The following is a 23,827-nucleotide window of genomic DNA, read 5'->3' on the forward strand; positions in this document are numbered from 1 at the left end:
GCATTGTACCGGGCCATTGCGCTTATGCGGCTTCTCAACAGAGACTCTGCGGTGAAGTAAGTACTGGAGCTTGTAGATGGAATATATTTTATTCCTTTTCAAAGCTTTAAGCGGTGGTACCAGTGCCACTTTGAATAAGGGTTCAGGGCATTGGTTTCTGTTAATTATGTTGGTAACAGTTTTTACTTCAAATGCGTTCTTCCTAAATGCATGAGCTATTACAATTGGTTGTAGATTACGACTTAGAAAATCAGCATAGGCCAATTATTTTAGATACTTCTGGTTCGCGTTGCTGTTCAGCGAGTACCCAGTTGTCAGAGATACGCTTCTGTTGCCTATTGTAATTGTGTAGTCATTTCAGCAGGAGTGGATAAGGACTTAGAAAATCAGCAAGGGCCATTCTCTACGCTTTCCTGTACTTAATGCTAAATTGGAAGAATTGCAAGTACCCCCACGAATCGCTTTTAATGAATCACAGTTCGTAAAAATGACAAATTCTTGTCCTTGTAAATTATTTATAGTAGAAACAAAAGATTTAACAATTCTAGGAATTCGAAAACGAATTAGCGGAAATAGGAAGCCAATCCGTTAATTGCTTTCACTGCGATACCGTTTGCGGAGGGGGTAATTCTACGAATCTTTTGGTCGTGTTTCTTGCCAACTAACTGAGTAGCTTATTTGCTGTGTGAGGGACATACACTTGATTATGTTTAAAGGAGAAACCTGGTTCCATTAATATTTATAAAACTTGTCTAGTCTTTCCATTGCCTGTACTTTGGTTTCTGTCACTAACAAAACGTCATCAATTTGAACGATGACAAATGTATGAGCTACCGATCCCAATGCTTTAATTATTGTACGTTGAAACACCGATTGCGCGATTTAAAACTCGAATGGCATTGCGAGAAATTTATACTGCCCCTCGGGGGTTACAAATACCTTAATTAACTATTATTTGGAAGAGCCGTGTCATGGAACTCGTTAGCGATAACGTATTCGGTTTACCAGTCAAACTTTGAGGAGTGGAGTTAAAGCTAATCAGACCATAAGCGCGATGAGATGTAACCCCGCATTTCCTACTCCGGAGCGACAGCTATGTTTACTAACAACGCTATTCAACTTAGTCTCCCAACAACTCCTGGGAGAACGACCACGTCATATCGGTAAGGTCTGTTAACCGACACAACAATTGTAAGAATTGTTGTGCAATAAGTTAAACATATTGTTCTGTAAGGAACAACACAGTCAAAACTGAAAATAATTGGTAGCTCTTTTCTAAAACTAATAGCTTATTTTGTTTAAAACCACTTTGGATTATATATAATAATTGAATATTTATTATAATAATTTATTTAATATGACTATAGGAATTACAATTATTTTTTTGTATTTCTGTATTGAATAGAGCGTGTTCTTTTACAATGGGTCCTTTGGAATACGCTGTGATCTGGAACAAAAAGATAATGTAAGTATTATTAAACTGAATAATACTAATAATAAAAAGATAGGAAGCTTAAATAGTTGCATATTATTTTTTTTCTGACGCAAACTTAATACTTTTACAACCATTTGTTTCGGTAGCAACATCGATAGGTCCAAATATATGTCTTACAGCGCCAGCTGTACTTGGAAATAAGCGTTTAGAAGGATTGCATTAGAATTCCTTATCACCTACCAAATTCAGACCCTTCTGACACATGATTAAAAGGGCGCTTTTAAGCACATTGAAAGAAAATAAATTTTTATTTAATTTTTTTTGTACAATATGTTTTACTTATTAAATCTTATTAATGATACTAAAAATAATGTACCAGAAATAAACACGGCCTCTTTATTTAACATTAATTTCTTATACACGTTCTATTTGCTTCTTGGTTCGATCGAGACGGAGCTTCGCTGCACGCAGGCACCTCTTTCTCTCTCTCTTGAGAGAGAGGGATAGCACCTCTTTTGAAAGAGAGAGCCACTGCTCTAATAGTGTGGCCAGCTTACCTTTAATATGCTTGGCCAGTTGCAATAAGTAGATCAAATCTTAACAAGAAATAAATTATACCCTTGCCGTTATTACAAATCGACTATATTTCGATTTTTATGCATATATTACTAAAAACAATGAAGTTATGTCGATTTGCGCTTCATTACTTCTTTAACCAGCCCTGGTTAAAAAACGATTTTGACCAACTTCTGAGCACGCTGGGTCCCAGGTTGTTAGCTGGAGGTGACTACAATGCGAATTATCGATGGTGGGGCAACTTAAGGGCCATGTTGTCGAGGAAAACGTCTACAACAAGCAATAGCAACTAGCTTTTCCCATCTAACACAAGGCTTACTCCAACGGCTCTGGATTTTTTCATTACAAATGAAGTTCCAATCAACAAACTGTCAATCGAAACAAAATATGAACTGTCCTCTGATCACCTGCAGGTTATTGCAACACTAAGCCACACAGTGCAATATAATCCCGGAAGAAAAACCATACTACCGCCCAGCTCTTCCATCGAAAAATTTAAGGATGCTTTAGACAAAAGCATTAATCTAAATAATATGCAATCAAATAGGAAATTCAGTGTGGTTGTCGACGGTGAAAAATCGTCCAAACGTCCTATCTCCGCAGGCGTACCCCAAGGCAGTGTACTGGGCCCGACTCTTTACTCGCTGTATACTTCAGATATGACTGATTCCTGGGAATGTACAGAAGTTGACGAGGGTAACATGCTCATCGCTACGTATGCCGACGACACTGCAGTAATGGTCAGGAGTACTAGCATAGACATTGCAACAACAGGATTACAACAGTATGTGACGCGATTTGAAAAGTGGACCACTGAATGGAACATAGGCATTAATTGCAGCAAATGTGCTTGTGTCACATTCGCGAAAAGACCTTTGGATTGTTAAGGAATCACTACGCTTGCCAATTCCCTTCGTCGCGAGACTTTTTATAAGTACCTTGGTGTGATCTTGGACAGAGGACTTATCTTTCAGAGGCACACAACAATGCTTTCAAAGGCAGCCAAGATGTCGAGGCTTCTGTCTCCGAGAAATCAGTTCTCACTGTCAAACAAAGTTTGCATTTACAAATCCATCTTGAGCCCAATCTGGAAGTACGCGCTACAAGTCTACGGTATAACAGCTAAATCGAAACTCAACAAAATTCGAGTTGCACAAAGTAAAATCGTTGGATTACTTTGCAATGCCCCTGGTACATGAGAACTAGAGACATCGAAAGAGATCTTTTAATTCCAAACATAGGCGATGTATGTAGGACACACGCGCAAAATTACATCAGAAGACTTGGCTCTCAGCCTAACTCCCTCGCCAGAAGTCTTACTCGTAGACCAACAAATAGAAGACTGAAAAGAGATTCCACCCTCACGATCTACCATCGAGAAATATATAAATATAAATTAATATTATTATTTCCAAACTAAAAAATTATATACTCTTGATCAAGAAATGTGAAATAATGTATATAATGTTATACCTATGAAAGCAATATTACATTTACAACCTGGTCAAGCTGCCACATGGGTTGCAGAAAACTTCTTAAAAACTTGTTTAATAAAAAATATACTTTTAATTAAAAAAAAACTTTGGCGTTTGAGCTAACTGGTTTGTTTTACAATATCATGTACCATCTAAGGAAAGCTATATTCTGCAATCTAAAGTTAAGATGTTTTGCCCATATCGTCCCATAAATTAAATGCTCGTTCCTAAAACAGGTAACATCGTAAAAAATGACTATATGTTTAAAATCAAACAAATACAAAACTATCCAAACATGTTTTAGAAAATTAGTCTGAAAAACACTTATTTTAAAGCTGATTTTTTTCTGTGTACTAATGTAGTGAGGCTTTAAAAACTTACCTTAAGTTATTCATGTAATTTTATGAAAGTTTTATTAGTCATCTCTCTCTTCGATACATTTGCTCTTTAAGACTTGAAATATATAACAACATTTTTACTGATATGATAGTAATCATTGCAGTGTAAGCCCTAATCCCAATGGCAGCACTAGTTTGCATTGCTGCCGGCTGTTCACCTGTATCAATTAAAAAAGTTAAACCAAAAAAACAAAGTCAAAATACCTTAATTTTGATTACTTACCGGTTAATACATGAACCCTAACAGAGGCTGGAATGGCTCCATTTGGAACGCAAGTATAGTTTCCAGAGTCCCGTAATGAAGCTCGCGTTAGCATCAATCGACTAGTGGTTCCTATATCAGTTTTTTCCGTTTCCAAACTTATACCGCCACGGAGTGAATCAAAATCAACTATTGATGAGCCATGATACCTTCCAGGAGTTAATAAAAAATTCGTTAGAAATTTTTTACAACAAGTTAATATCTTACCAAATGACAGATGATGCATGGGTATTCACTGAGCAAGCCAGAGCAATAGTGCTATCACGTTTAACATGGATTTCCATGGATCCAAGTATTTTAGCTCGAGCGGCTTTTTAAGGGGACTATTAATTCTTAATTGAACACTTAAAAATAGCTAGTAAAACTTTACCTTTTGAATCGTAAAACCTCTTTTCCGTTTTTAAATCTCGAAAGTCATTATCAGCTGAAAAATAATAACGAAAAATATGTAATGTCAATTATTTTACCACTTCAAGTTGAGTAAATAAGATAAATAAGTTCATTTATAGAGTAGACCATAACAAAGCACATCAGAAAAAAAATTTTTAAATTCCTTTATTTGTGTTTATATGAAAAACAAATTTTTTTTTCAATAAAAATTTGTTCCAGCTTTTTTTTTAAATAATATTGCTCTATCTGTTTTTTTTTTGCGTTTTTCATTATAGTTTATATAGTGAACATTTCTGTTTGTATATTGTTCAGCAAATCGATTGATAAGCGGGATGTATGGCATGTAGCGTCGTCCTTTTGAAATCATTAATTTTTAACAAAAGGCACGTTAAGTTTACACAACTGAAAACTCATTTTGATTGAGCTGAACGATTTCACTAAGTTCTTTTGGAGAATATTAGTTGATCGGCCGCCTGTCTGTTTGTTTATTTTTGGTTGATATCTTGGGGACATTAAAAGTAAAAAAAATAGTTTCTTTAAACAACTAAAAGTATCTGCCACGAGAAGTCTGACAGAGATCAAAGCAGAATAAAGTCCAGCAGAACACACAAATCTTGGTCATATTTTAAAATCTTAAAGCGCAATTGTAGCTCAAATTTCTAATTGGTTTTAGCTCAGTGTTGGTGGTTACCCCTTCGGCCGAAATTGGCTATCTGGTTTAACTTGCCCGTCATTTGAACCCTCGTCGCTCCTTTTATGCATGTTGATGCCAACAGTTTGGAAGTTTGCATCTTAGAGTTACTTCAAATATAAGCTGACACTTGATCCCAAATAAGATAAGCTTACTATTATACCCTTGCCGAGGGTTTTATAATTTCAGCCAAAAGCTTGCAATGTAGTGAAGGAGACAATTCCGAACCTGTAAAGCAGGGGTGCTCAAAATTAACTTGTGGCAGTGCCCTTACCAACATAAATAAAAGAAAACACACGCACACATGGATTGATGCCGTTTTCATGATGAACACTGAGAGAAGGGAAACACGTTTAATTCTTACAAATATTGTTTTTTCTTCGAAGTTATTTTCAATAAATTAAAGAATTTGTTGTACATCAAAGTCATAAATTGTATCAAAGGTCATTATGATCTGGAATCAATCCTTTTCCCACATAAAATATTTATCCCTAAAATATTTCTTTACCGGCAACAAAACCTTGTTGCAAATAAGTCATTGTTATAAAAGTAACGGGTTTAAAAATCAGAGAAGCCTATCTTACACAACAGAAAAGTAGAGCAAACGTATGCAACCCATCTCCGACCCTTTCATCTATATGTAGGAGATATAGGGTCAGGTTCCTCGGCCATTATAAATCAGGGTTTCTTCCAATACACAGCGCAGCGAGTCGCAATGGTTTTTCTCAACACTCTATACTTTTTGTCTGTTCTCTCGGAAGGGTTAAGTCGAACTACCCCGCTCTCCTTTGCTCATTTTACTCTTCATCATTGCGCCACGCTCAGCAGGGATTTCGCTCTCCTTCCCCACCGCGCTCTCACACTAAATCTCTCTCTTTCTGCAATCTTCTTTGAACTTTATTTATTCTGCATAACTTATACACTGAGAGACTTACAAATAATAATTAAATCTAATATTTCAAATAAAACTCCGACATATATGTATTTGTCGCTGATTCACTTAAACTGTGCTCTTTTTCAGGCTGCTCATCGTCCTGCTCCAAATAGAAATGGAAATTTTTCTGGCATGTGATCTTCACTGTTTGGCATTTCAAATGCGAATGAACTCTGTCACTGCTAGCGTCCCTTTGCTATTGTGTCGTGCACTTCTAATTAATTAATGGGAATTTTTATAAGTTAGAATGCCTTTCAATGCTTTGAGTTTATATCGATCTCCTGGTGTGTGTTGTGTTATAATTTTGTCTGATGTCGCTCCTCATTCTTGATTAGGACATGATCCCAATAGTGATCCTTAAAATAGAGGCTTTATTCTAATCGAATCTTCACTTTTTATATTTGGCATTTTTTCCATCTTATGCTTAGCTATATTTATATATATTATATATATACATATACGGCCAGTGAGAAGATAGATGCGAGATAGGAAAATATAGGTAAAAGTCCGGTGAAAAAAGTAATAGTAAGATCAATTTTATGCCAATGAAGTTAGTATTAATCGTTTTTGGAGCGTCAGAGAGCCAAGATTTGATATTATAGTCAGAACATAATACTCTGAAAGGCTCATGCAAGGCATATTTAGATCTACAATGATTTAAAATTAGGGGAATAAAATTTCTAGATAATCTACTTGGCACAAAAAAGTTTAGCCGAGAGAGAAAGCCTACATGCGCCATTCTATCACCTGGTCTATACTCAATATCGAATTTAAAAAACTGTGTATATGACCACGAGCTTTGAACTTAAGGAGTTAGTTCAGCTTTTGTTTTAGAAGTCTTGAGCGAGTTACCATACGTATACACTGTAAAGTTACAAAGTCACAGTAATGGCGAAAATACTTCATAGAAATATATGTATACTGCAAGCGTTTCCAACTCGCATTTCGGCAGGCGAAATCATTCTGCTAAAATAATCAATCACCCGAGGCTTTTTCTCGATTCTATACAATAACAAGAGAGAACGCTATAGTCGAGTGCCTCGACTATTAGATACCCGTTACTCAGCTAAACAACTTAATATAAGATTAAGTATTAAATAGTATTATGTATATAAAGTCTAAATGTTTGCGCAACACGAGTAACGGTAATAGCGAATAGCTTTCTTTGAAAGGAGTTATTTTTGCCTGGCAATTGCAACTGTGTACAATGTAAATACATACATATATATATGCTTACATACATACACACATACGCCATTGTTTGACTCAGACCTCCAATTTGGCTAACTTGATTTGATTTGCATAGTTCTTGGGATATAGTTCGGTATTGACAAATGAAAACCATCGCAATTTCCTTTAATAGAAATCCTTATCGAGAATTAACGTTGACTTTGTTGAGCACCTTGGCCAGCTGTTCCAAAGTCATCCGGTAGATGGCGCCATGAAAGGCGGAAATGTAGGCGCTAGCCAGGCTTAAGCGTTTTATGGGTTTTTGGGCGTTAGAGTGGGCGTGGCAAACTTTTATTAGGCCAATCGATAGGTATTGACGAAACAAATACATATCAATTAAAAGTTTCATAATAGCATCAAAACTGTGGCCACAGCTTGTGGCTTGTGGGCGTCAGAGGGGGCGTGGCACCATTTTGAAACCAACTTGCGCTGCGTAGGAACTCCTAAAATCTACATGCAAAATGCCAATCTTCTAGCTTTTATAGTTTCCGAGATCTCAGCGTTCATACGGACAGACAGACAGACGGACAGACGGACATGGCTAGATCAAAGACCAATATAAACTCCAAGATGCGTAACGCCATACGATTTTTTTGCACACGAATTTTTTGTGCTGGCTTTTCAACTGGCTTTTCGCTCTCTGCCCAAAAGCCAGCGAGAGAGCGCTCTAAAGCCAGCCGCTCTTTGAACGCATACTGCGACAGCCGACGAATGTATGTGTGCACATGTATTCACAAGCGAATAAATTCGCTGCAGCGCGCTGTCGAAATATACTCTTTATTTTAAAATTATAACATTATTAAAAATACTTATTTTGTATTGCCTTTATATTTACTTTATTTACTAATTATTCGAATGTATAATATTTTTTAGTAATGACCAAATATGTCTAAGTATAAAAAAATAACATAATTTATTTCATACATGACTTCACATTGGAATAATTGTCATTAGGGTATTCAGCATCCGACGTGTGAACGATTTTTAGGAGCCTCAGAAATTTTGCGATTGAACAGGATGAATATTTTTATATTTGTTGTATTTTAAATATATGGATTAAAAAATATGTGTTATTTTTATATTATACGTATTATATTAGCATTATATAAAATTATTATCATAATATAAATTAAATTTATATAAATATTTGTAAATTAACTATTTTAATTATTTAGAAAAAAGAGAAACCCAAAGGCGAAACAAAAAAGGTTTAAATAATTTAAGTAGTCTATATATTGAATATACTATTTAATAATTAAAATAGTTAATATATTAATTATACTACCTAATTAAAATAGTTAATAAACAAATACATACTTAAATATTATTTATACATTTTATAAAAATTACCCATTTTTAGTATTTCTTATGAATATTAAATTTGGTTAAATGATTTTGCGCCTTTTAATTTGATTTGTAAAACGCTCGCTTTTGTTATATATTGTTATTATTTTATTTTATTATAAATAGTTTAACTTTTTATAAAATAATAATATTAGCTTTAAATATTTATTAGATATACAAAAAAAACGATGGATAAATAAAAATGAATATCTGCATATCAAATTAAATGTTTCGTTTTATTTATTTAAATTAATTATAAAAACATACCTTTTAACACAAAACAAATAAAACTGCTTGACTAAATAAGAATAAATTTAAATGCAGGTTGATAATATTAGATATGATGTTATTCGTATTAACTTTAAATTTTTTAAGTCATTAGATCAAAGTTTAATATATTTGAATAAAAATTAAATTAAATATTTCCATTTTAAAGTTAATATAAACAGCCATGGATAAAAAAAGCGAAATATATTTAATTAAATATCCTTTAAATATATTCCATTTAAATAAACTTCGCTTTGTTTTTGTTTAACAATCATAGTATATTCAAATATATTAAACTTTATTGAAATATTTTTAAATTTAATCAAGCAGTTTTATATGTTTTGTATTAAAAGTTTTGTTTTTAGCTTTAATTTAAATATGTAAACCGAAACTATGAATTAAATACGCAGATATTCATTTTTAAGTTATATAAAAAAGTTTTACATCAAGCTTCATTGCCATATATACATAAATGCAATTTAAATAATTATCCTGTTCAATCATAGAAGTTCTTTTGACACACAATTAGTTTCTTGGTCCAGAAATGATTTCTGGACGAAAATCGTCTTCTCTAACAAATACGCACACATACGCACTTCCTTATTCGTGCAATTCTATTTTTAGATTTTTACGCTCTCAACTTTGTGCGAGCGGAGAGAGCCGAATTTTCGTCGCCACCAAAAAACGAGCTGCATATTGCAAAACCAATGTATGGGCGTTACGCATCTTAGTGATTATATTGGTCTTTGGCTAGATCGACTCGGCTAGTGATCCTGAACAAGAATATATATACTTTATAGGCTCGGAAACGCTTCCTTCTACCTATTACATACTTTTGCACGAATACAATATACCCTTTTACTCTACGAGTAACGGGTATAAAAATACCCCATAACCGTCAGCACTTGCGCCAGTGTGAAGCTCAATCGGAAAAAGTGGGTTGAATATAGTGAGTACGGGTTCATTGGTCATTCATTGATGAAATTAGTTTTTGTCGTATTTGCTCGTGCTCCGAGTTCCACTCAAACGATAATTTGTTGTAACTTTATGCATACCGAGGTTTTAACAACTGTGAGAACTGAGGAAAAAATGAACGAAAATAAGAAACATGACCAATAAACTGTCTGTTTGACCTAGCAGATCAGTCAACGCTTTTATTTTCCTTGAATTGGATTCATCTTATAAAAAATTCCAACTTCCTAACTTCAAAAACCCGAACGTTATGGCATTTAAAACTGAGGGACTAGTTTGCGTAGAAACGGACAGACGGACAGACGGACATGGCTAGATCGACTCTCCTGGTGATGCTGATCAAGAATATATATACTTTATAGGGTCGGAAATGTCTCCTTCACTGCGTTGCAAACTTTTGACTGAAATTATAATACCCTCTGCAAGGGTATAAAAATCTCTCGGGTATTATCAGAAGGAGGACAAACGAAAAAAAAAAAAGAGAGAACGCTATAGTCAAGTGCCTCGACTATTAGATACCCGTTACTCAGCTAAAAAAGTTCAAATTATCAATATGAATTCGGCGATCTCTTAGAGCTGGCAGCTTTACAGCACGAGCATCAGCACCAGCGCTGCTTTAGCGCAGTCAGCTTTTGTCCTGCACCAGCAGCTGTGTTTATGTTTATGTTGTTGAGTACACGAGTAACGGTCATAGCGAATAGCTTTCTTTGAAAGGAGTTATCTTTGCCGGGCAAGTGCAACTGTGTACAATGTAAATACATACATATGTATGTATGTGTTTACATACATACACACATACGCCATTGTTTGACTCAGACCTCCAATTTGGCTAACTTGATTTAATTTGCATAGTTCTTGGGATATAGTTCGGTATTGACAAATGAAAACCATCGCAATTTCCTTTAATAGAAATCCTTATCGAGAATTAACGTTGACTCTGTTGAGCACCTTGGCCAGCTGTTCCAAAGTCATCCGTTAGATGGCACTATTGTATGTAGAAATGTAGGCGCTAGCCAGGCTTCAGCCTTTAATGGGTTTTTGGGCGTAAGAGTGGGCGTGGCAAACTTTTATTAGGGCAATCGATAGGTATTGACGAAACAAATACATATCAATTAAAATTTTCATAATACCATCAAAACTGTGGCCACAGATTGTGGCTTGTGGGCGTCAGAGGGGGCGTGGCACCATTTTGAAACAAACTTGCGCTGCGTAGGAACTCCTAAAATCTACATGCAAAATGCCAATCTTCTAGCTTTTATAGTTTCCGAGATCTCAGCGTTCATACGGACGGACAGACAGACAGACGGGCAGACGGACATGGCTAGATCGACTCGGCTAGTGATCCTGAACAAGAATATATATACTTTATAGGGTCGGAAACGCTTCCTTCTACCTGTTACACACTTTTGCACGAATACAATATACCCTCTTACTCTACGAGTAACGGGTATAAATAGCTCACTGACAGATTAACCCCCGTCTGCTCTATATCCTTTTAGACATTTTTTCGAAAGAAAGAAATTCTAGGACACGGCTTTCTTTTTATTTATTTAAAAAAATTATGGAAAGAGTTTTATATTTAACAAAAACGATTAGTATTTTAATTATTATGCCACCTATTTCAAGAAAAAGTTAACCGGTTATTAAATGACTGTCTACATGTACAGTTAATTTACAGTTGGAATAAAAAAATACTAGCACCACTTACGTATTCTGTAAAAACCTTAAAATTTAAAATGGGTAAAAGCGAACTAACGAGTTTGGTATTCAAACAACGCGATGCAAAACATTACATCAATATGTTGTTAGCACAACGGATTTAGGGCAAAAAGTGAACTTAAGCAGGTGCCTAATATAAAATTGACAATGTTAATATTTTTTAAAGAAAAAATCCATGGCTTAAATGCGACACAAGCACATTAGGCTCGAGAAAGGCAAATCAATAAGGGAAAAAGTACCGACTAACGTCTAGGTAAAGTAAAAATTATATTTATGAACATTAAGATAAGTACCTGTTATTTCCAAAACAATTGCTAAATTTATTTTTGGCTCGGTATTCACTTGGCACTCATAGACTCCGCTATCACGTGGTTGAGCGTAATCGATCTTTAAATCCCAATCTTCACTGCTAGGTGGATGTATAACAGAAAACCGTTGATCGCCAGTATACGTATAAATATTCGTTGTAAGAATGTGAAGGTCTCGCTTACGCATCCATGATACCTACAAAGTTCAAATAAATTAAAATAGATTATTTACATTAATAAAATTTTAAGAACCAGAGTGAGGTACATGTGTTTTACGGCTATAAGTACCTAATTAAAGTAAAAGGTACACGCCTATATGTTTATGTAAGGTTATGTGAGCTTTCCTCAAAATTACAGTTGAATTATGTTATTTTTATTCGCACCGGTAATTATGTGTGATTGCAAAAAAACATAACTGAAATGTCGCAGTGGAGTCTCGTTTTTTACACGCTTATACATAAAGTGACGAACTTAATTATGGGCAAAGCACGCATGTTGAACAAAAGGCTATTTTTATACCCTTGCAGAGGGTATTATAATTTTGGTCAAAAGTGTGCAACGCAGTGAAGGAGACATCTCCGACCCCATAAAGTATATATATTCTTGATCAGGATCACCTCCTGAGTTGATATAGCCATGTCCGTCTGTCCGTCTGTCCGTCTGTCCGTCTGTCCGTCTGTCTGTCCGTCTGTCCGTCTGTCTGTTTCTACGCAAACTAGTCTCTCAGTTTTAAAGCTATCGGATTGAAACTTTGCACACACCCTTCTTTCCTTTGCACGCAGTATATAAGTCGGAACGGCCGGGATCGGCCGACTATATCCTATAGCTGCCATATAACTGATTGATCGGAAATGCCATAACTTTCGTGTTTGTAAAGTTAGGAAGTTCGGATTTTCTATGGGTTTTATATTTAGCCAATCAATCCGACCTACCAAATTTCATAAGGATCGGCCGACTATATCCTATAGCTGCCATATAACTGATTGATCGGAAATGCCATAACTTTGGTGTTTGTAAAGTTAGAAAGTTGGGATTTTCTATGGGTTTTATATATGGCCAATCAATCCGACCTACCAAATTTCATAAGGATCGGCCGACTATATCCTATAGCTGCCATATAACTGAACGATTGGAAATGCCATAACTTTGTTGTTGTTAAAGTTAGGAAGTTCGGATTTTTTATGAGTATTAAGAATGCATCATATGAATAATTTTGGAGAATATAATTTATAGAGTATTCTGCAAGGGTATATCAACTTCGGCTCCGCCCGAAGTTAGCTTTCCTTTCTTGTTTTTATCTGATTTTTGAATGAAGAAAAATATTTTAAAATATAATCATTAATTTACTGTTAAATACAAGTGACTTCATTAATTAATCTTTTATAAATAATTTATTAAAAATAAAAAAATGGACCAAATTTCCCTTAACTAAATTATTGGTACACTTGGGTTTAACTAACTATTTTGTTAAAACTTTTTCGATTTGGCCACTTTTTTATTTATCCCATTTGCCTCAATATGGTATTATTATAGCTTAAATTATTTTAGTGCCTTAAAATAAAAGAAGTTTTTTGACTTACAAGGTAAAAATTTAATCAACCGCATGTGTCCAAAAATTAAAATCTAATTAGCAGGATCAAGGCAAATCGAATGTCAAGATAGGGGAAAGGATGCCCAGAAGTCATTTTTACCATTCGGATCGCTTAGCAGCATTTTAAAGAACCCACGCCATTGCAAAATGCAAGGCACACTGGCCGAATCATGGCTTTGAGAGGCCAGGAATGAGTAAGGATCAAATGAAACGATAATGTCAACCCCCAGAACTCCTCAACATCGATCATAGTTAAGGTTAAGAAGGACTTCGGTAAGGATATTTAATATATTTATTTATTAAAGAAAGCAAGAAAATTCCTAGATGAAGCAAGTTTTGTGTTTGATATGGTTATGTTCTGTCTACAGAGCTTGAAGTTGCTGGTATTGTAGTATGCATATACCGTTGTAGCGAGTATGCTCTGTACCAATGTCAACGTTGTGTTACAGTTAACTTACGTAAGCACAAAGTCTCGGCCGTTAAACCCAAGCGGCCGACAGAAATACGATCACCCGAAATGCCCATTCTGCCGTCTTCCCATAGAGATCCATCCACCATCCGATAAACGGATGATCCATAAGGTTTTGCCGTTCCGAAAATTTGGGAACTGATCCAAATTTGAAGGACTTTTTATGCGACAGTTTTTTCGGTGCAACTCTGAGTTCTTTTTCTTGACAGTGAAAATTGAAACATTCACTATAAAAACGTAAACAATAATGATGGGAAACTTTTAAAAATGGAAGACGCCAAATCAATAAATGCTGTTTATACTTGTAATAATTAATTAATTACTGCTCCATTCGTGTGGTAGCATTAAGAGTTGCTCGACTCATTCCTAGGCGCATACCGACCTTGGAGAACGAGAGTATGTCCCCAGACTTATATTTGTGGTTTACAATTAATTAATAAAATATATTAATTGCGGGTACTTGGAATACTTTGTGAAGGTCTTAGATGTGGACCCCGCTAATCTGGAAGCCTCTGCAACGGAAGTCAACGCTCAGGCAGCTCTGCGACCCCTGCAAAGCGCGCAAAGGTGGACCACAAAGCCGAGCTTGTGGAGTGAAAGACTGGAGGAGCAGCGAGCGCAAACCGAGATCATGTCATTGAACTGAGCTTGGCTGTCTGCCATCCTTGACATTAATAATAAAATGAAATATGAAATTATAATAAAACCAATAACAAACATATTTATATTTAATGAACTTGATTTGTTACGATTTAGACAATATTGAGCAATAGCTTTTCTTATTTTTTCTGCAGGCTGGCAAAGATCTGCAGACATGTTAGTCCAATTTGGTTGTTCGCGTAAGTCACTTGCAGTCTGCTACCAAGTATGTTGTAAAATGTTGTGCAAAAAGCAACAGACTAAAATGATTAGCCACAGCTGTTCAGATCAGCTGTTGGTGGTGGTGGATGTGCTCTGTGGGAATCGGAGTTTCAGATTGGTCAAATGCATGTACAACTTCTCTCGCGCTCTCTCTGTTACCAGCTATATGTATGAGCATAGATAATCCTAAGTACATGGCGGCGGCCAAGCCGCTCCCTGACCGCTGTCGGCGTCGGCGGGTAGCGCAGCCGCGAGCCACTAGCTTTTAATGCACTCTCAATTATAAATTCAAACAATAAAGAACAAAATCTGTCCTGTTGGTCAACTACGAATATACTTGAATTATTTCTGGACCTCCACTGAAAAAGCCATCGAAGGCCGTCGATAGGCTATCTCAACATGGCGACCGTGACAGATAGACTCAAATCTGCAACATAAAGAAGATAAGGAAGCAACGGCTACAAAATCAACTGGAAAAACAAAAAAAGTCTTGAGTGAGTAAAATGTATGTAATGGGTAGATGAGTTGTCAAACAGAAGACAAAGAAAAGAGTAGCGTACCTAAATAAACCACCTCTAGCGTGGGCAAGGGTGGGGCCCAAAAATTACAAATTTAATAATCCCTGCTGGATCAGAAGTCGTTAGACAAATTTAAAAGAAGTACTCATAATATATAGCCGATGGTATAATTGTAGCAAGCACTAAAGCCAATTCTAATACACTTTTGTCCGCATTTTAAACAAAACCGATACCAATAAAATTATAAACGTTAACAAAATCGATTATGAACCATTAGATAAATATCTCTTGAGGAATTAGGCAACCTGCTCTGTTGAGGAATCAGGCAACATTCGTATTGTTATTTACTATTTTGTAGTCCAGCTGTCCAGTATATCGATAATCAGCTGTGCATTACGAAAAGCTTCGAAGAGCCACCGTCAGACTGCACGTACGCCACCGCCGATGCCATGAGGGCACGACTGCAACAAGCACTCAAGACTTTTGAGGAACTTTCTGACGAAATCTACAGGTATGAGGATCCCGCCGACGATTTTCAAGTGTGCGAGGGGAAGTACCTGCACGCCCTTATGTTATTTGCCTCGCTGAGGAGTAGACTTCAACCAAACATAAAGCCTTGTACGGACGCAAACATGAGCATGCTGCTGCAGCAGCAAAACTACTTTTTTCAACGATTATCCGACAAACAATCATTCAGCTCCGCCTGCTCATCTGCCGGAAAACCCATTGCCGAAAATCTACACCTTTGGTGAAGACTACAAAGAGTGACTTGCTTTTAAGGATCTGTACGAGAGCACCGTCCACCACAAGAGTCACCTCGGAAGGATTCAAAAGTTTCACTACGTCAATCGGCCGTCGTGGACGTAAATTCCGCATGGGCACGCATCAATGAACGCTATGACCGCCCAAGGCATATCGTGAACTCTTTTTTGGACAAGCTGACCGATGGAGCCAACGAAATCATCCGTGGGTTGGCTGCCATTGAAGAATCCAATCGAGATTGTTGGGGTATTTATCTTGTATTGGCAAAAATCGACCCCGAAACGAGGAGAAAGTGAATCGAGGACAGCAGAGACATAGCATCACCAACCGTTCAGGATTTGTTCAAGTTCCTGGTTGCTCTTTGCGAGGACTAAGAGTTGAGCCTAGCCGCAGCATCACTGTGTCTCAAGCAGGGCAGTTCTTTGGACAAAGCTACCAAAATGAGGCACACACTCGTAGAAAAAAACCGTGCCAATTGTAAAATATGTGGCGCAGTTCCACACCCTGAACGTGGAACAGAGACGCGCCTTTTCCAAGACCAAGGCGCTCTCCTTCAATTGCCTGCGAGCTGGACATCGATCTACACAAAGTCAGTCAAAACATTTGTTCAAACACTGCAAGGGTCGACATCACACTTTTGTACCTCCTGAAAACACAGATGTCATTCCCACTGGCCCTGCCAACATCGCCCAGGCAAACTTCCAAACTGTGAAAGCACCTCAAGCTACATCGCCCAGACTACAGACCCAGGACTTAAAAGAAGCACACTACCCACAGCATTGGTATATGTACAAAACACCAGAGTGACATATCTGTTGTGTGTTACTGGATAGCGGTTCTGAGTTATCCTACGTATCAGAACGTTGCGTCAACGCACTTGGGCTCGCACGTTCACCCTCAAGAATCCTGGTTTTCGGAATCTCTTCTATCAAGGCGGAAACTATACGGGGATTTATACGCTGCCCATCAAATCAATGGTGTCGCCGCACACTTTTGTTGTCGCAGCTCTTGTGCTGGGCAAGACAACGTCATCCCTCCGACGGGATTACATAGAAGCAGATGTACTGAAGATCTACGATGGACTTTAATTAATCTGGTTTATTCTTACATCATTGCAATTTTCTCGATTTTTGGATGGATTATCACAGCGATTGCAATGCCGTACTCACAAACCGCCACTACGTTTATGAGTACTGTCGACATAAACGCTTCGCTTCAGCGCTTCTGGGAGATTGATGACATCACTCAGCATAGCCAAAAGGATCCATCGCACGAAAAGGTGGAGCACCATATCATGACCACACATTCAAGAGATCCAGACGGAAGGTACATTGTGGATTTGCCTTTTAAACACATACGACGCTCACGCTTTCAAGCTATAGAGCGAAATCCGGAACTTTTAGTACAGTATGGAAGATTCATGAACGATTATTCGAGCCTGGGTCATATGCGCAAACTACGGCCAGAGGAATGTAATCAGTCATACAAATATCTACATACCTCACCACCCAGTGCTAGGAAAGAAGCTGCGCGTGGTGTATATGATGGACGTTGAGGCACTTCAAGCAGTACAAACAAGTGGCCCAAGCACGTGCTTGTTACGCGCGGGGCCCTATTATCAATTTGTGCAAAAAATGCGTGTTCGCCAGGAAGATACATAAAACAAATAGAGACAGGACACAAATGAAAATACAAGTTTTTAATACCGGGATAGAAGTTGAAATGCAAATTAAATGATCAAGGTTGTTATAGTTATTACATAGAACGCGAAAGGGCTAGTGCAGACAAAAATTGTATGTACATCGTGGCAAATTTGGATGATAATAATTTCGTGTTAGTCTAACGGGAACATTGAAAGTTAGGCGGGTTACAAGTTCTGCAGAATCAATATTACCTCTTATAAGATTTTGCATAAAAATAGTACCAAGCATTGTTCTACGATTTACAAGTGTAGGTAAATTAAGCAACAGTAATCTACACTGCTAGGAAGGTAGTCTTACGTTTTGATTTTTACCGACTCAATACAGTCAATGTGCACTTGATATTGTGGTTTCCAAACCGACGAACAATATTCCAAAATGGGACGGACAAGGGAGGTAAATAATAATTTGGTCGTATAAGGGTCATCAAATTCTTTTGTCCAACGCTTTATAAACCCAAGAACACTCATGGCTTTGTTAACAGTGGACATTATGTGGCAGTCAAATTTATGTTTAGGGTCCAGAAGAACACCTAAATCGTTAACTGAATATATACGGTCGAGTGGCGTATTTTTAAGAAAGTAACTGATAAACGTAGTGTACCCATAAAAAAGGTCATAACGTTGCATTTAAGGCAGTTCAAATTTAAAAGGTTGTACTCACACCATCCATGAAAACAATCAATATCTGACTGTAAGTTAAATCCCGACGCTGTATCATTATATGATAAACAAAGCTTAACATCATCATGATAGAGGGAAGATCGTTAATAAACAAAGTAAACAGCAAAGGGCCCAAATGACTACCCTGAGGCACTTCAGATGTCACGTATATCAATTTTGAAACAGCATTCTTGAATATAAGGCTCTGAGTCCTACCATTCAAGTAACTTGAAATCCAAGTTAATAGATGATTACCAGGAAAGACAAGCTGATCTAATTTGAATAAAAAAGAGAGTGGTTGACGGAGTTAAGGGCCTTACTAAAATCTGTATATATAACGTCAGTCTGCATTTTTTTGTAAAATCCATTTATTACAATAGATGACAATTCAAGAAGGTTGGTGGTGGTCGCTTCGCTTAGCAAAACCATGCTGACACGGTGATATAAGCGAGGAACATAAATGTTGCAAATGAGAAGTGATAGGAAGGAATTGCCGACAACTTGGAAATGCCTCTATAATTCTTGGCATTAGCCTTCGCCCCCTTTTTATGAAGTGGAATAATAAAAGAGTCCTTCCAGATAGTAGAAAAAAATTGATGATGAAATATACAAATCAAAAAGCTTAAGAATCGGTTTACAAATGGTTGACGCACAAAACTTGAGCACACAACCAGGAAGTCCATCTGGACCGGGAGAATAAGTCGGCGTTGTTGTTGCTAAATCTATTAAGAGAGAATTTGCAGTAATTAAAGGGTTAAAAATACAATTTGCCCTATTTAAGGGATTAGGGTAGTTAGAATTTGACCAAGCTGTCGAACTATAAGTAGTTTGGAAAAACTCAGCCAATAAATCAGCAATTCCAGAATCCGCCGATGTCTCCGTACCGATGAAGGCAATGCCGATGACTTACGCTTGGCATTAACAAAGTTGTAAAACTGTTTCGGATCATTTGAAAATTAAAATTTACATCGTATTAGATACTTAGAATAGCAATGGCTGTTGAGAACATTAAAATCCAATCGAGCCACCTCATATTTCGAAAAATCTGATGGCTTACCCGACTTTTTATACTTTTTATAAGTATTTGATTTAAGGTTTTTAAGTCTTTGAAGCCCATTGGTAAACCAAGTAGGGCTGTTAAGGTTTGAAGGAAACCTATCAGGAACGCATTCATTAAAAAAAAGTATTTAACACTATATAGAATGTCTGTACAATTGTACAAGTCTGTTCAATTATAATGAGGAATCATATCGTTAAGTTTATAATAGTCACATTTACGAAAAGATCTAATTTTAGTTGGAGAAACTAAAGGAGAGGGGGTATCAGAGCAGGGGAGGCAAATTGTCAATTCCATTGTTGGATGATATCGGTCTTCAGGTACAACAAGAGCGTCAATTCTACATATCGTGACCTCAGACGGGTCCCAAACAAACAAAAGATCTAATTGTCTATTTAAGGAATTTCGTATAAAGCTTACTTGCTGTAACGATAAATATAAAAAGCTTACCAACAAAATCATGGGTGGATAAAGGTATAGCAACAAGTGAGTCAGTAGGGGGAGACCAAGAAATATCAGGTAGATTAAAGTATTTGACGTTTCCTTTGAGGATGCCAAAGGCCAATCCCTAAATGACACCTTACACATCGGACTCAGCATTCAACGTAATCTATTCCATGTTTGCCAGCGGTTTCGGATGGAAAAGCTAGTGTTTTCGGCAGACATAGTTAAAATGGGTGGCCTGGAACTCTGCGGGGCCCTCCTGCTCACTCGTCTTCTCCGAATAGTGAAGAAAGGACTACAACAGGCTGGCTACACCAAACCGATCTGTACGATCAACTCCATTCTGGACTTGCCCCTAACGGACGGGCTAAAATCGAAATCTCTATCCAGTCGCATCGAATCTGAAGTTCAGTCATCCTTCATCGAGTCCCTATAACTTCGAGTCTCTTCCTCGATAAAGCTGATTCGCGGTGCTGCCTATGTATTTCATTTTATCTGTCGATGCAGGAACAGGACACGTTCCTACGTATGAGGAAATCACCAATATATTGTGTCTTAAGCATGCGCAAAGCAGTTTCGCATCCGACCTACATCTGTTGGGAAACAAGAAACCTGTGTCATTTTCTTTATAGCTTCGAACGCTTTCACCCATAGTTTGCGAAAACCGCTTACTTCGTGTTGGTGGGCGCTTATCCAACTCGTTACTTTCAGTAGATGTCAAGCATCCAATCATTTTGCCGAAAAATCATCGTATTTCCCATCTTATCTTGGAGCTCGAGCACAGAATCTATCCCCATCCTGGTGTAAAAGCACTTTCCGTCATCGTCCGCCAACGATATTGGATAATCGGATAATGAACTTACGTAAACACAAAGACTCGGCCGTTAAACTCAAGCGCCCGACGGAAATACGATCACCCGAAATGCGCCTTAGAGCCCAAAATATGGAAAGTGCAAGCTAGCATATTTCTATAGCCTGACCGCAGAAACATCCGATACATGCAAGTTAACATTACTGATGGGTAACAAAGTGTCGGTTGGAACGGCACGCACTCCAAAGGTAATATCTCTCTGGGGTGTTTTATACCGAAGTTAATCGGTTAATAATCCTGCTCTCTCTCTCTTTTCGTTTCTATCTCGTTTCGTGGTGCCTAATATAAAAGTTAATCGGTGTTTCGCTCCCGCCCTGTCGCTCTCCTGTCTCGATTGGCTCTAAATGGCCTTCTGTTCATTAAAAAATTGCAAGAAAGTTAACTCGGCAGAGTATTCCCTGCCATACATGTGATAGAATTTATCACGCAAAGTGTCTTGGCTACTCTCGCCTGGTTCGCGATGCCATCGATAAGAGGAGTGGCCTACGCTCCTACTGTGATGAATGCATTGTATAATATATGAGAACCAGGCAATACCTATTAGGCCGCTCACAAAAAGCAGTGTTACGGAATTAAACCGGAACTGCCGTAAAAATACGGGCCCAAAGCGCATAAAAGTCGCGGTCGGTGGGCATTCTATGCCAGGTGCCGTGCAACCTGCTGCCCGCGATTCGATTTCAGCTGCCAATCTTAGGCGTTACTCAAATGGTACTAAGATCGGGGGCAAAAAGTGATTGGGTACCCAAAGTTGCTGGACCCGATGTGGCGCCGCTGAGAACTTCCGCTCTGTCCGATCAACACCTCATGTGGACTTAACGTCCGGGTTACCGGCCGATACCGGTACTACAGATACAAATTCTGTAGTTCCAAAAAGGCTTGCATGTGTTGTACCAAAAACGGTTACTTGTGTTCGGGTGCCCCAGCTTAATCATGTATTTGTTTCACGGCTCGCCTCAGACCTCTCATCAATGGATATTACGGCTTATATCCGTAACAAAATTCAAGTTGATGATTAGAAGGTCGAACAATTTAAATTTTCTTATGTTAGGAAAGTATCATCATCTGCGTGTTCCGCCAGTTTCTGGCCCGAGGGCATATTTGTAAAAGAGTACGAAGCTAAGAGAAAAAAGAATAGTTCAGGGGAAATGGAAAATACCATTAAAGAACCATCCCCAGCGCCCTCCACATCCTCTTCTGTCTTAAAAAACTAGCCTCCTCTTTTCTTCTTTCCTATCAGAATACAAGAAGCTTACTTAGTAAGCTGATCAAATTGTACTCGGATAGTTTTTCATTCCCATATAATATTATTGTATGTACAGAAACCTGGTTAAGGCCGGATATTCTTAGGTCCGAAATTCTCCCGGTTAAGAACACAATTTAAAGGCTTGATCGTCAGTCCAGACGGGGAGGTGGAGTCCTGGTTGCTGCCGACTCAACCTTTCCGTCTGAATTACTAACTTTCGAAGAATTTAATGACTTAGAATTCCTAGGTATAAAATTATCGTTAAAAGATAGTTTAGTATATATTACTTGTTCATATATCTCACCATCATCTGAGTTCCCTAATTACGCAAATTACCTTTCCGTTATTCAGTCCATTTCCAAAAAACTTTCAGATCGAGATCAGTTAATAGTATTTTGTGATTTTAATATTCCTAGTGCGACATGGTCCCCAGACGAAAACTCTAATATTTTACTTCCTTTAGCGCAGCATGACTTTATTGACGGCTTGCTTGACATTGCGCTATCCCAAGTGAACCATGTTAAAAACTCCTTAGGACATTTACTGGAATGTGTTTTGTTTCAAATTCAGAAGTTTGTCTATTAAGAACATCTCCACTTACATAACCGGAAGATCCTTATCATCCAACTCTAGAGGAGATGCGAGAATAGAGCTGAAATCCGAAAAGTCGGTAAAACGAATCCGCTGCTTTCGTAAGGCAGGCTTTCACCGTTTAAATACTTTTATATCCGGCTATGACTGGTCAGAATTTTATTAATGCACTAACAAGGCTAAGGCCGTTTATATCTTTTATAGAGCATTGATTTCCTTCTTTTATCGGTGTGTTGTTTAATGTTGTTGGTTTAATAAAGAGTTGTCACACCTAAAAAATATTAAGTCCAGACTTTTCAATAAATTTAAAATGTGTTTCACAATCAGCCTTCTCTCGATACCTAAGGGCTCGTCCTAATTTTACCTTGGTTAACGCCCGGTGTTATAAAAGCTATGACTAGTTGTAGGGTCCAAGATTTAAAAAAAAAATCAGGCAATTGCCGATCTATTTGCCCAGTTTTTCCAAACAACATATTCTGTTTCATCCCGTCTAAAGCCGTCCTATTCAAATGCTATATTTAAGTAAAACTTAATTTTTTGTCCGAGGTTGAACGAAATCTCCCTTCTCTTGGATCTCTATAAAGTTAAGCCAGTCTAGTCCCGACGGGGTTCCAGGCTGCAAGCTTAAATACTGTGCTGAAACTCTGCAAAAATTGTTTACCTTGTCTTTGAAAACTTCTCATTTTCAATTATTTGGAAGGAGTCATTTTCCCCTTCATAAGAAAGGAAATAAATCAAATACAAGCAATTACAAAGGCATATCCAAATTATACACCATCCCAAGGCTTTTTACCCCACTTGCAACATCTTTGTAGATCAATTATATCTCCATGTCAACATGTACTACGACGACAAACCTCTTGGAGCTAACGTCTTTTGTAATAAATGGCATCAGAAAGAACATGGAGACTAACCTACCTTACACTGATTTCAGTAAATAGCGGTAAGTGTAAAGCATAACTTTTATTTATAAACTTATTCACTGGGATGTGAAGAGTCCCAAGTTACTGGGTCCCATAATGTTCTCTGTGCCTAACAGAATTACCAGGAACCATGT

General features: G+C 37.4%; 1 protein-coding gene across 1 annotated transcript in view; it reads right to left on the bottom strand.

Annotated features, from left to right (window-relative positions):
* Positions 1-1,314: 1,314 nt before the first annotated feature.
* LOC108041323 (zwei Ig domain protein zig-8) overlaps positions 1,315-23,827 on the bottom strand; it is a 31,742-nt gene continuing 9,229 nt past the window's right edge. Inside the window, exons 3-8 of the mRNA XM_044460634.1 lie at positions 11,987-12,197; positions 4,517-4,570; positions 4,354-4,456; positions 4,108-4,295; positions 3,868-4,042; positions 1,315-1,447 (exon numbers count right to left, since the gene is read on the bottom strand). Coding sequence (XP_044316569.1) covers positions 3,906-4,042; positions 4,108-4,295; positions 4,354-4,456; positions 4,517-4,570; positions 11,987-12,197 — 693 coding nt within the window. The 3' untranslated portion in view covers positions 1,315-1,447; positions 3,868-3,905. The remainder of the gene's footprint in view (positions 1,448-3,867; positions 4,043-4,107; positions 4,296-4,353; positions 4,457-4,516; positions 4,571-11,986; positions 12,198-23,827) is intronic.

This window comes from Drosophila rhopaloa, unplaced genomic scaffold (genome assembly GCF_018152115.1).
Source record: "Drosophila rhopaloa isolate 14029-0021.01 unplaced genomic scaffold, ASM1815211v1 contig_203, whole genome shotgun sequence".
Lineage (NCBI taxonomy): Eukaryota > Metazoa > Arthropoda > Insecta > Diptera > Drosophilidae > Drosophila > Drosophila rhopaloa.